Below are 13983 nucleotides of genomic sequence, written 5' to 3' on the forward strand. Positions count from 1 at the left end.
GAAAGCGTGTATAAATTTAGCAACATTGTCATATTCGTTGTGATGCAAATATGGGTGTATCTACATTATAGAATTCTTTAATTAGCAGAGTCTATGCAATATACAGGACAATTGTTTTCGTTTTCTTTTAGTGCCTGTTCTTTTTATATTGGAGCTGATGACAAGACTGTGTTTTTTACGTATATTATATTCTCAATGATGAAATTAAAAAGCAGATGGAAATACATAGTATTGCAACAGAACACCTTCTAAGCAACCTTAATTGAAAACACTCCTTGTTTTGTTCTGAAAAATAAAAATGAAGAGTGTCGTAAAAATTTCATTATTATCATTTTCATACATGCATACTGTGTTTGAATTAATGACCTATCAGACCATTGATTCTTGAATTGCACTGTTTGGATTTGTTTCTTTGTCATGCCATATCACAATAGTACTGTCTCCTGATAAGTGTCGATTATTGTCCACATCGGATTTATTATAAGGGAGGTAACTGTAATTCTCAGAGTTTCTGAATTGCAGTAATGCATCTTTAGGACGGAGTAGTATGTCGGATTCCTTTTTAGTTCTGACATTTTCGGACATCTGATTTTCTCTGGCAAAGTTTGAGTATTTTGAGCTGACTTTATCTGCGTGTTCTGATGAAGGAGCAGGTGATGAACACTTGTCAAATGAATGAAATGAATCCTCTAACGAAGCCTCCCAGTCTTTTAACTGAGATAGCCAAAACTGAACACTGTCTGATGCCGATGTTGTTTCCTTCGGCAAGTTGTGTAGGTTTATAAATGTCATCGGATTGGATGGTGGCCATGTCAGCGCGCTATTTGAATCACATGACATCGTTGACCAATCAGTGGTATCATAGTAACTATATGTATAGTCTGAGTATGTTGAGTCCGTATCACTCCCATTATACTCATCTACAGAATTGCTCAATACGTGTTTAGTATCGAATGTTTTGTTTGACACAAAATTGGAGCATTCATTTGGAAATAATGGCAAAGGATTCTTTCTATTTTTTGGTGGACTTTTAGAAAAAGATTGTTTTGCTTCAACACTTGTGGATTTTCTACTTGAGGACCTGACTGTTAGGCCTGGGTGTTGCCTTGTAGCCAGACATGGCATAGTATGAGCATTCTGAAGAATTTCATTTTGATGAAGGTCATTGAACACATTATTAGGATCACTTATGTTCAAAGTGTTTGTATTTCTACTGTTACTTGATGCTAGATCAGCATTACTAAAACTTGACTTCCGTGCTTTTCTCCGATTGGGAGTAGAATCTTTAGTATTTGAATATTCCTCTTTCCTACTTCTTTCAACAGTATTACCACCAGATATATTTTTATGCGTGGTCTGTGGAGTTTTATGTATATATCCATTTTCCAAACTTATAACAGAACGATGATTATCTGATTCATGGTACTTCTCGTGATTCTTTATCTCGTTTTGAGTCTCGTTAGTAGTTCCAAGAATTTCTGGAGATTGATTCTTTGTTATTTTTAAAGCCAGTTGAAATGTTGCATCTGAGAACGGCTCGAATTTGTCATTTTGAAGATAACTGCAGCTACAACATTTAAGAAACATTCCACAAACGAAAGTAAGTATAATGGAGACAATAGTTCCTAACTCGTACTTGTAATCCCAATTATTGTCCATCATCCAAACTCCTGTCATCATAACGTTCTGTAACAAAATACCACTATATAACAACACATTACTACACTGAATCTTTTGATTCTCTTGGCTAAATAACTCAAATATATTAAAATACGATATTGGTATGATCTTCAGGAAGTCGACTACGCTGCCTCCTGTTTTACGAAACAGATGAACTATTGATGATAACAAATAAATAATGAAATGAATTCCTAATGGCAGAGGAAGCCAAAGTGGCAATGATGCAAAAAATAACATTATGGAACCACAACGAGAAAACATCAAAAATATTGTTCCGAATGTAAGGATGATAACTCCAAAAGGTTTACGAACCCTAACACTAAATTCTGAGAATTCGTCCGTCTCAAAAAGAAACCTTTTAGTATTATACATTGAGAACACGATTGCATTGCCAGTAACTGAAATTACTACTAGAATTATTGCTTCGGTGCTAGTATCCGTACCGCTAAAATAATGGCTACCCTTAAGGACGGCGATTGGTATACTTTGTAAAGCTGTGTGTATTAACCTGAGCGATAGAAACTCCCTCCAGTCTTTTTCATCAAACAGTAATAAGAGTTTTAGACACCGCCACAGTAATCCTACTTGTAAAACATGAAGGATGATACATATAGTCCTTGCACAAGCTCTGCCAGTAAAATCCATTGTTTTAAGCACTAGTACAGTCGATATGATATTGACGAGAAGAAGTGGTCCTGCAGCAAAAGATATAATGATAATGGACGACGTGAGATCTGCAGAATACAGACTGACAGACATATGGATATGGATACCAGTCTCAGCTAAGTATAGCACCATACTGCTGACAGAGAGTATTATTCCCAACATTATCAGGAGGGGATTGTTGTTGACATAGCTAGCCTAGAGGATCAATGGATACTGAATTTTAAAACACACATTAGTGAGGATCAAAGTTCGTTGTCCCGTTTGTTGTGTCATTGTTGTAGTAACAAAAATCCAAAAGTTTTAAATCCATTTCATTTAATTCACATTGTTCCTTTTTTTTAAAATTGTGCATTTATTCAGATTTTCAGTAGTCATAAACATCAGGTTTCTTAAATTCTACAAAAGAGAATGGCATCTAATTAGAATACAATGTAAAATTCCGTTTAGTAATTCAAATAAAACACATTTTTAACTTTTTAACACATAATTAAAATGTTAACTTAACAGCACATCTCGCCCTTACTTTGTATGTAGATAATCTAACTTGGTATGTAATATCAAACCGGGTACAATGCAATGTTAAAACTCGACAATCAGAACAAAAACAAGGGTATCAACCTTAGGATGTAAAATACGAGTCTTTTTAAAATATCAATAGATCTTTTAAACTAGTGGTTTGCGATTCAGTTACAAGACTACTTCAATATTGTATTTTATGTGTGTTTAAATCATTGTAGTAAAGCCTGATGTTTGAATGAATGTCAAGTTTTTGTTTATTCCACACGAGTTCACAGATATTATTGAGTTGTCCATCCAAGGATCAGAACCTTTTCAAACGTGTTCGTCTTTCGCTTTCACTGTAAATCAACTGTCAATGTGATAAGGCCCTAAACATTTCTCTTAAAGCACCTTTCATTATTGTTCAGTTACAATGTGTGCACAATGTAAGCCTAATCTTTTCAATAGTAAGTCGGCTTTTCATTGATTCAGTTATATAGAGTTAGTTTTGAAACTTCATTGAACCAAGATACAAGGTTATTTCCCACGAAAGTTTGTATTTAAAAGGGGAGATGTGACTGCAAATATAAGAAAAAAAATCTTCATAACAAAAGCAAAATGAATATAGGGTATGCCCTATCATTTCTTTATCAATGAGATAAATTTTAGAAACTAAATGAATAAATATATCTCTTCTACAATAAAAGATAGCAAAGAAAATGGCGATGACAAAGGCATAGTGCAAAAGTTTTTGAATTGTAAACATCAATCAAGAGACTAATCAATACGAAAAATGGAGGCAACTATCGAACACCGTAACGAACATACAGACAAACACTACTTAGAACATGTGTCTGAGACGATAAAATGATACAAAAATGTAAGAAGGTGAGATTGACACCATTGGTACAGTTCATTCATTATTGCTGACAGAATAATACATGCAAAAATAATGTCTTGTGATGTGTTTAAATTGATGATTAGGAGAAAATAAATGTTATGTCTGTATTACATTCAATTGTGGCTCATAATTCTATACACATGTTAGTAAAAGAATTTCGGTGATATATAAACGACACAAACAAATATTGCAACTACATGTACCAGCAATCAAACACATGCTCCAAATTGCCCCTACTATAAAAATTCAAATAAAAATTAAATCATCATTTATCTGATAAAGACAAAGCACGTGCACTTCTTCACACCATGAATGAAATATAACTGTTTACCTTATTTGGCCCGAGGCATCGAACATCGCTAACAAGTAAACACAAAAACAATTTCGTTACAATTGTACAGGAGTAAGAACTTTTTTTCTAAGTGAATTAAAATTGTAAATGATTCGGATAATCTTTTAACGACAAATGTCACGATAAGAAACGGAGAAGATAAATGTTGATCTCACAACATAATGTTTACTTTTACATCGCTATATTTGTTTTGATAGATAAAAGATGGTATACTGTAATTATTAGCTATGCGTTGCTGTAAAGACCCCGTGTTCCCTCGGATATTAATGCTATTTGGAAACACGGAGACAGTTGAAGATTAATATAGAGAGAGATGTTTGGATGTCCTTTTAACAAAGTCATGTAGAAATACTATTTAGATAAAATTATCATTTTTGATTTCGAAATGACCACAGCACTTAGCCATTCCATTAGTCAAAGGATTGGTTGACTGGTTCTGTTCACTTTTGAAGTTCCATTCAGCCATTAAAAATGCTTAAACTAATGCTAATTTCATTCATGAAAAAAGTACTGGACTCTTAGTTAACAAAACAAACATGTAGACAGAACATTAAATTATGGGTCCGTTCCTTAAGTAGTTGGAATAGGTGTAAGACACAAATTACATAAATCAAGGAGCCAAAAAAATTAAATAAATTGTAACAACCAAAATAAGGATAGGTCAACTACATAGCTCACCGTGAAATGCCGTATCCAAACCAAGAATATTACTATCAAGGTCAAAACCTATAAGTATTACATTGCAAACAGCAATCCCCTGGTTAGGACACAAATAACTAAGAAGAAATAGGGTTTTATTTCCCTTTTACGAGTTAAGCTCTATAAGAGTGTGAACACTGCTTTGATAATAACTACAGAATATAGTAACGGTATCACCCTACATCACATTGTTGTATTCATAACAGTGTTCATATACACCACCATCTCATTATTTATGCCATATGAAAAGGCCAACACACCATATAATTAGACACCCGCCATTATAATTCATTACTTAGCGTGACTGTCTATGAAAATGAATCTACTATTTATGGAAATTTCCCCTCCATTAATGATATAATGTTACCTACAATTTAAAAAGAATAAAATGATAGCCCATAATGATACCAGATGTGTACAAGAATTTTGAACGAGAAAAACATGCTAAAGAAACCCAAGAAAAAGCTTTGTACTCCTTATTTCAGACGAAATGAGGTTAATAATATCAATAGATGTAGTACATACTGTAAACTAAGTAGATCACAGAATACTGAAACATTATTGTCTGATGTTGTATTACAGTAGCTAATACTACAAGTCGTTGTAATAGTGACACTTTTGTAGGCAGTTCAGCATTCTTTTATTTAATTGATGAAATCCGCCACAAGAACGTTAGGCCCATTGAACTGGTTTCATTTTTATCAGGAAACACTGTTTCAATGAGGTAACATGGATACTCAATATGGGCAAAATTGAGAATATTCCTACCTATGTCTTTGAAAAGGGTCATTTTTATTTATAATTTTCCTAACTTTTCTTCTCGCATTCTTTAAATTTTACACTTTTGACTCTTTACAAATGCGTGCCACCCCATTTTTTCTCTAGACACCTACATGTATTTGATTATGAGTAGCCCTATTTGCACGTTCATTATGACCACCACACGCACTTAGTGAAATTGTCATGCACTTTAATACTATACAAAAATAAATCAGTGTTTATACAATTACAAATTGAAACTACAGCAACAGTTTGCTTTTCATTAACTTTGGATAAAATCAATTATTAAGCTTAAATTTCTGTTAAAATCTGTTGACATATTTTATAGACCAGATATATGTATATAATACATATAAGAATGTTCCATACTTAAGAGACTTTTATATGATTATTTATAAGAGTACCACTTGTTCTATAACCACAAGCTATTCTATTTGCAAACATTTAACTATTAACAAGATTTTCAATATTATGAAAAATATAACATTAGCGTAACTTTAACACCAAGCTTAGTAGTATGGTAACAAGACCAACAGAATAGGTCTCCCCTGACTTTTATCAAACACAAAGAATTCACATGACAATAGAACTGCAAGTAATGTAAACTCACAAACACTTATATCCTGCGTACAAAGAATTTTTATCACAATGGCATGGGAAGAAATGTAAACTAACATATGGATCTTACACGATGATTTAATGAATAAAAACGGTTGGAATTATGGATTTTTACAACTCTGTGAATTGCAATATCCATTTAATTGTAGACATTGACAAAGGCTTCCCATTGTAACATCAGAATGCAGGTGCACGTACATGCATATCATCTGAGACGTCACATAGACATTGTTGTCGTTCTGAAATCCATAGATCATGGGTGAATGTTAATGTTTTACTTTAATACTTGATAATGAATAAATAATATATCTGACTTATATGAAGAAACAGGTGAGCGTAGCCATGCAAATCACAACAAATAGGTTAACAGATGACATCCAATACATATTTTGTACGATTTTTTAAGGTTTTAAATTCTATCAAATTCTATCGTTTAATGCTTTCTGAATCGATTTGTCTTTTAAAAATGCTGAGCTATTACAACTGTCATAATTTTGTAGGATTTTGACATTTTTATGCACTCGGGCATTTTTTAAAAAATTTCAACAATATAAATTAATGATACATACAGATGGTTTTGTGTTAGGTGGAATGTCTTAATACTCCATTTGTTAAGTTCGTCGTATCCGCTTTTCGAAATAGAACTGATGATATGCACGATGAACACAATCTGTAACAGTGGTAGTTTTTCACACAAGAATGACTATGCAACAATAAAATAGATTAAGTATGACGTGTGTGTGTGTGTGTTCTAAGGTGTGTATAACTGTATTCAAGTGAAAAAGCATAAATTTGTCAAGCGGTAGTGTATTCTGTTAAACTTTTGATAATGCCATACCAATAATAACGCAGGAGTACATCATTGCCGATGTGAATTGGCATATATGTAATAGTCATTTTTCCACAATGCATAATACATCAGTATCCATACAAATTAAATTGATGGATTTCTTTGAATTATCCACAAAGAATTTGTACAACGGAACCATTCTAAACGTACGTCATGTGACACAACCTTATTAGATTGAATGCGATAATATTAGATTGATTACAAAGACCTTGGTTTACATTACGGTGTTTAGTACAAATTAAAACCACAGCAAGGAAAATAAAGTCTGTCATATTAAGACCTGCTTATGCAAAGCATCATTGTATGTTTTAAAGTACAAAGAAAGTGAAACGTAAAAATAGTACAATAAAACAAGTTTAAAGCTTCGGAAAGAAATAACTTATCACACAACTGTGCTTTTAACGTTCAATAGTCGATTGTGATTCACATTTATTTCGAATTTCATGAAACACAATATACCTATAATTTAATCATTTTCTTGAATGGGTCTTCAGAAACATTTTTAATGATAAAAATTTAAGTTTAAGACCTTACCTTTATATAAATTCACACATTTTGTAATATTCGTTTGAAAGCATCAAGTAGCAAATACAAAGTACTTTTTGAAGCAAAGCGACTGATACAATACAATACAAAAATGTATAGCTATAGCCATCTTGGTAACATAAATAACTTTATGGTCCATAGTACCTTTTATCGTAAAGCGATAATGATGAGGTAACATTATAACTCTCAAAATGAACCATGACTGAAAGCACAATACCCCGATAATTGGTAGCATTGTGATCAGCCGGGCTCCAGTCGCTAAGGTCGGACTGTTAATGACCCCATTAGCGGAGAAATATTTCTTATAGATTTTGAGGGAAGATTGAGAAGGAAAAAATAACTTCTATTGATATAATAGAGTGAGAAAAGACACTTGATCCACTTGAAAAATGAGAAACAACTATTGAAATGTTTCAGGAATGCAAAGACTGTATGTATAAGATGTCTATGCCGTCTTCTTTGTGTCTGACACAGATACTGTAAGATGTGACAGTGTTATTGTTAGCAAACACCTTGTCCGTAGCAAAGAAATGTCTGTGGTGGTACAATATTTGATAACTACATGTCAAAATATTTATCCATGGACAGTTTTGACACTCATTAAAGATCCTTGCATGGCAGTTATACTAATTAATTTGGACACAAAGAAAATGGGACCTTTCATCTACTCTTTATTGCCCTTAAAGACATTTGCTCAATACAAAGATTTTCTATGACAATAGCAGCATACAAAAGAAATTTAAATGATCGAGAAAGGAATTCAAGTCATTGATTTGAGCGATTGTATGTACCAGTGTTCCCAAGCAGCTTTGTCATGGTACAGTGTTACGGAATGGTAAATAATGTCACAGACAAGGCGATTCTATCGGGAAATAAAGTTTACCTTCCTTCTGTGTTTCGTTTTCGAGGACTGTGTTTTATTGTTTGTTCAAATAATTAAAGAGTAATCAAGGGAACCAAGGTTATAGCGGTAATCAAAAGAATGTAATCCATAATTTCAGTTTTAGAAATTAATTCATAACTAACTGGGGTACGGCAAGAATAAGTAATGGCAATGGCATCTGAATACTTTACAGGCGTGTATCTCGTTCCAATGTCATCTGAACACTTATGAAATATATAAAAGAAACCATCAAACCACAGGACAGACTGTAGCTGGCCAAAAAACATCATTATGCACAGGGTCAGCGGAAGAGTTGCCCATATATATACTTAAGTAACATAAATAATAAATTGAAGACTTATGAAAAACACTTTTATACTATCTGACGGTGTCAGTTTTACTTTACGGAAGTTAAACAATATCAAGATTTAAAAAAAAACTTAGAAACTTAAAGTTAATTCAGATTAGCTGAACAAGAAGTGCATATAGGGGAATAAGCCTAATCAATTTAATGAAAGCTTTATTAAAACAATGGAACAGAAAATCACAACAAGAACATTATCAAGTTCAATAAATGGACAACAGCAGGTAAATAAGCAATGACCAAATTGTACAAATGATCCACAGAAGATATTTATGGCATTTCTTGCTATTTTTGTAAATATTCAATAATTAACATAAACACTGTATACGTTATACCAAAAGCTCGGTTTAGGAAATTACAATAACTACAATATATGCACACATAATCGGCAAAAATATATAGTAGAAAGAGTAATCAAGGAAACCAAGGTTATAGCGGTAATCAAAGTAATGTAATCCAGGGACAAAGACCAGACATGGAAAACAGACATACACAACAAAGAACATAAAGTAACTAAAACCATACATACAAAGTAACAAAAAACAAATGAGCAACTCGGACTCCACTAAAAACTGGGAGCATGGACCAGATGTACCGGTAGGGTAAGCGTTCTCTGCTTTTCTAGAAACACCCGCCTAGTTGCTCATAAAATGTCAAGTCCAGGGTAGACCAACGAGTAAAGGAAAACTATGACCCGTTGAATAAATCAGTTTTCATGGTGCAGATTGATACACCATAACGATCCACGAGTTCATGATGACGACCATAAAACTTCTGTAGTGATGACTTCAATCTTGTAGCAACATAACCCTGTTCCAGAAGCCTATTTGTTAGAGTTCTAGCGCGATACAAAAAGTCTGCGTAGAAGTAATGTATTTCATTTTAAGGCAAGTTCTTTCCGGATACAGATTTTGACAATTCAGTTTAATTTGTAACTTTTTCTTCAGCAAGTTAAGCGTTACACAGTGGTACATCGTAATCCGACATCTGAATAATCCAATTTATTATGCAATAACGTCAGAATGGTATTGGTATGTACAAGGATCACACTATATATGAAAAGAAGGATGAATTTTATTTCTCATGGTGTAAGATTATTTCCTTTTTAATAAGAACTTTGAGTATAGTTGACGACACGCCCCCAGAATAAAGATTTAAATAAAATTCTTTCAACTTACTATAATATCAACACTTTTTCGTGGAGAAAGCGTTCTTTGGGTCTATATAGTGAAGTTATACTCATATCAAACACCATTATTCTCTGTCAAGCTTTGTAACTTTAATAACTTACAATATTTCACAACGATATATAATTATATTTTATGAAAAGAATCATTAACTTTGCCAGATTAAGACATAGTACAGATAATAGAAAAGTACTGATTTAAAGGTGAAGTATGGACCGACATGATAGTGGTTTATGTTACAGTTTAAACATCATTAGATCTAAAGGTTCTGTCCCACTAGAACTACGTTACCTTTCAAGTAGTATCAAAATTTTAAAGGCTTTACCTAAGGAAATTAAGACTAAAACTTGACTCTATAGAGAGTGATTTGGAATTAAAAATCGGCTGATAAAAACCGATGTATGACTAAGGGTTGACTCATGTCATGTCATCTATAGTAACGAAATGATATGCATATAATATAATTTGAAAACGACAGCTCAAAGCTTTCAAGGTCCATGTATGTCTTGAAATAAGGAAGACACAGCCTCTTTAATTATACTATTATCCCCAATCAAAGTCAATGCAAGCTGTATGCACATGTAAATAGGCATCCCGGGATGTTTTCCACAAAAAAAAAAATGTCATTTTCAATTATCTAATAACAGAGTATATTTTTGAAGTAAGAGTCGATGAAATGCCTTTTTTTTCAAGATTAAGATCTTGCAATTAATATTTATGAAGATTCTTTATTCAGAGTGGAAGATATAAACAAAAGCATCATGGCACAACAGTGGGCTGATTCAGATACTTTAAAAATGTCTAGACAAGGGTATACTGCTATTCAGAATGTATTTTAAAGGCAAGTTGAATGCCATGCAAATCACAAACGAGAAATTCGAAACTATATCTGTCACACAATAGTGAATATTGTGTTCTATATTATCTTCAGAAAATAAATTAAGACAGCAGACAGACTGGCCACCATAGATGACAGACAGACAACATAAAAGATTCACATTCGTGCAAGACACGATCGGTATACATAATCTACTGGGCGAAGTTTATCAGTGCAATGTAGACATTTTTTTTGTAGGAAAGTGCAAATGTCGATACTGGGGGTTTACCAGCGTAGGATATGAACCTCGTTAGAATTCCCTTCTGTTTGGTTGTTTGAATATAATGTACCAATGTGTGAACAATCTGTCGTCTGAAAGGGATATTTATTTCTCTTAAATCTTAAAAATCCATAAGACTACACGAACTCACCTTTATGCACACCTGGTAGCTTTTATCACTACCAAAAATACACTATAAATCCATGTTATCTGTGTTAAAATAACTTTAGAATCATGAATCAAAATTAAAATTTATAGAACTAATTGTTTTGATTATGACTTTGTTGAAGAATAAATATTAACTGGTATATCATAACAGTGGTTTAGATTAGAGATTCTTACCTTTTATATGTGTGTAGAATAATTGTTACCGGTGCACTAATCCTAAATATCGTCCAACAATCATGGGCTCTCTATCTGTAATCCATTAGCCACTGAATGCATTTTAAATGGGGTTTGGACACTTTAAAAACGGACTGCGAATCTATAGGTAGTTTATTTGTGTACAAATATTTCCTTTAAGTCCAAATCGATAAGATTACACAGCGTTCGACCCAGGACTGTGTTACAAAATATTATAATAGTATGATTTTAAAGTTTGTCAATCGTGAAATGTAAACATTGATATAAGCATACGGTATCTTTACATCTTCTAACATGGATCAGTGAATTGAAAGTTAATTATACAATGGTATACATTCAAAGGTTTTTCAGCTCAATAAAATTTAATTACTTGAACTATGCTTCGTTATATCAACTTTAAATTGAACCCCCATACAATCATTATTGAAGTAGTCACCGAGCACTGATGTCACTGTATGATTCATCAACGAATTAATTACAACAAAAAATTTAAAAAAAAACTGCTTGATTTTTTTAATGTTTGTCTCTGGATGGAGCAGTACCTTGTTTAACATTATCATTATCTGGCTTAATTACAAATGGGGATCGAGTAACGTTGTACGACCAATTTTGATCATTTCTTACTTTATATTGATGAAGGTGCAAAATGCATGCTATGCCTTTGTATATTTGTTGTTTTTACCAGCCAAATATTACGTCTCCCTGGACAAATAAAAAATTATATTGATTATGAATTTTTTTTATAAAGATGGCAGTGTACGAATGTGAACATGAAATAGTTAAACATGAAATGTGCTCCATTGAACAGAAAAAAGGAACAAATATGGGGAAACGCATCAAATGTACCATCGTAAAACCTTTAGAAAATAGTAAATACTTACAGAGATCACAAAAAGGTCTTCAATAATTGTAAACACACCTTCAAGTAAGTTCTGAAAGGCCCCGACAACAAACGTAATAAAATCCACGGTAACAGAACGATGACAATTATTCAAAATAACTAAATTACGACACAAAGACACAGTTTTTACCAACATTGTACAACGCTACTGACCTTAAGGGCGAAATCATTCATTTCCAACCAAACATCATGCTGCACTCGCAGCAGACAACTTAGAAATAGTGGACAAACATCCGTAATCGACAACATTAGATTTAGACAACGAAAAGTTACCATAAAAAGTCGTCATTTATCAATTATTTCTTTAAAATTTTGAATTTGATCTTGAACTTGGTATCACAAAGCGATTAATCTTGCAATAAAAACCAACGCAAGGCAATAAAATAACTTGAAGATTTCGAAAGAAATAAATGTATATCTTGGTGAACAAACAAACACGAAAACACGTTTCAAAATTATAGAAAAAGAAAAATAAAAAAAAAATGAGTTCAATCGAAAATATCAACATTTGTTATAGCTAAAACTGCTTGAAGATATTCGTGTAGCTCGAACATAGGACATATTTTAAGAGCATTTTATTGAATCAAGAATACACTTGAACTCAAAATAAAATGTGTTTTGAAACAGTCAAGCCACGGCATGGATACAAAGGCATTAAGTATTGAAGTGTGCTATGATTAGACAAAAAAAATTCAAACATAGATGGTGAGGTTCATTCTCGACCTCGGTCCAAGAAGCAGAGTAAATTGTGAATTATTAGAAAAGCTGAATATGTTGTTTGTGGCAGATAGAGTGTTTCAGTTAAGAATAAATCATGTTTTAATATGTTTCATGGAAAGGATCCTGAATATTTATGTGCAAATTTTAATTTAAATACCAATAGTACAAGAGGTTCCTCAAATTTTAATTATTTTATTCCCAACACTCCAACCAATAATTTTTGTTATTCGGCGATTCAAGATTGGAACAGGTTATCTGCTAATGTCAAAGATGTAACCAACAAATATGCTTTTAAATCTTCTGTCAAAAAATATTTACAAGAGACTGCTAGAAATCGAGAGAATAATGAATTTTTAATGTATTAGTTACTCTTTATGTATTTCATGTTTTATTGTCTATTTATTGTAATTTACTAAATATATGTGTCCTTTTTTGTATTTTTGAACTAGGGACCCCATTGGATATACGCTATTTTAAGCTTTATGGGTTATCACAGGCTACCAAGTCATGTGTTTAAAATATTCTACAGGGATTTATATAATTCTGTATCTAGTGTCATGGTTTTATTTATATTGTAAGCTATTTTAATGTACTGATATTGCCTAAATAAAATCTAATCTAATTTAATCTAATCCACTTCCGGTAGAGCACAAGATGGATCTCACTTTTCCCGAAATTGGCTTCTAAACTTTAATAAAACTTAAGTAATTTAAACGCACTCGCATGGTAGCAATGTGATTAAAAACTGTAATAGAGAACCATACTGAATCCTATGACTTGTCCACTTTGACTGTTGTGTCAAAGGAGTTACTGTATCGTGGCTGGAAGGATTGGATAACATATTAACTCATTAATCATGCTTTCATATTAAAAAAACA

The 13983-nt window shown here is 32.5% G+C and overlaps 1 protein-coding gene across 5 annotated transcripts; it reads right to left on the reverse strand.

The window, feature by feature from the left end:
• Positions 1–303: 303 nt before the first annotated feature.
• LOC148629515 (uncharacterized) lies at positions 304–11787 on the reverse strand. 5 transcript variants are annotated; one of them, XM_088552637.1, is made up of 4 exons: positions 11464–11787; positions 6764–6864; positions 4077–4104; positions 304–2742 (listed from the first exon to the last, which is right to left on the reverse strand). In XM_088552637.1, exon 4 carries the CDS (start codon positions 2506–2508, stop codon positions 370–372), a length of 2139 nt encoding a protein of 712 aa, XP_088408763.1. In that variant the 5' UTR covers positions 2509–2742; positions 4077–4104; positions 6764–6864; positions 11464–11787; the 3' UTR covers positions 304–369. The 5 variants fall into 5 exon arrangements, with proteins under 5 accessions (XP_088408763.1, XP_088408746.1, XP_088408754.1 ...); XM_088552620.1 differs by lacking the exon at positions 4077–4104; XM_088552628.1 differs by lacking the exons at positions 4077–4104; positions 11464–11787 and adding an exon at positions 7579–7597.
• Between the last annotated feature and the right edge of the window lie 2196 nt (positions 11788–13983).

Source organism: Perna viridis, chromosome 1 (genome assembly GCF_037379345.1).
Source record: "Perna viridis isolate PV_CMFRI_1.1 ecotype Kerala chromosome 1, ASM3737934v1, whole genome shotgun sequence".
Lineage (NCBI taxonomy): Eukaryota > Metazoa > Mollusca > Bivalvia > Mytilida > Mytilidae > Perna > Perna viridis.

Excerpts from the sequence above, each read along its gene's own strand:
- LOC148629515 (XM_088552616.1), bottom strand. The coding sequence starts at position 2,508 with ATGTTGGGAATAATACTCTCTGTCAGCAGTATGGTGCTATACTTAGCT.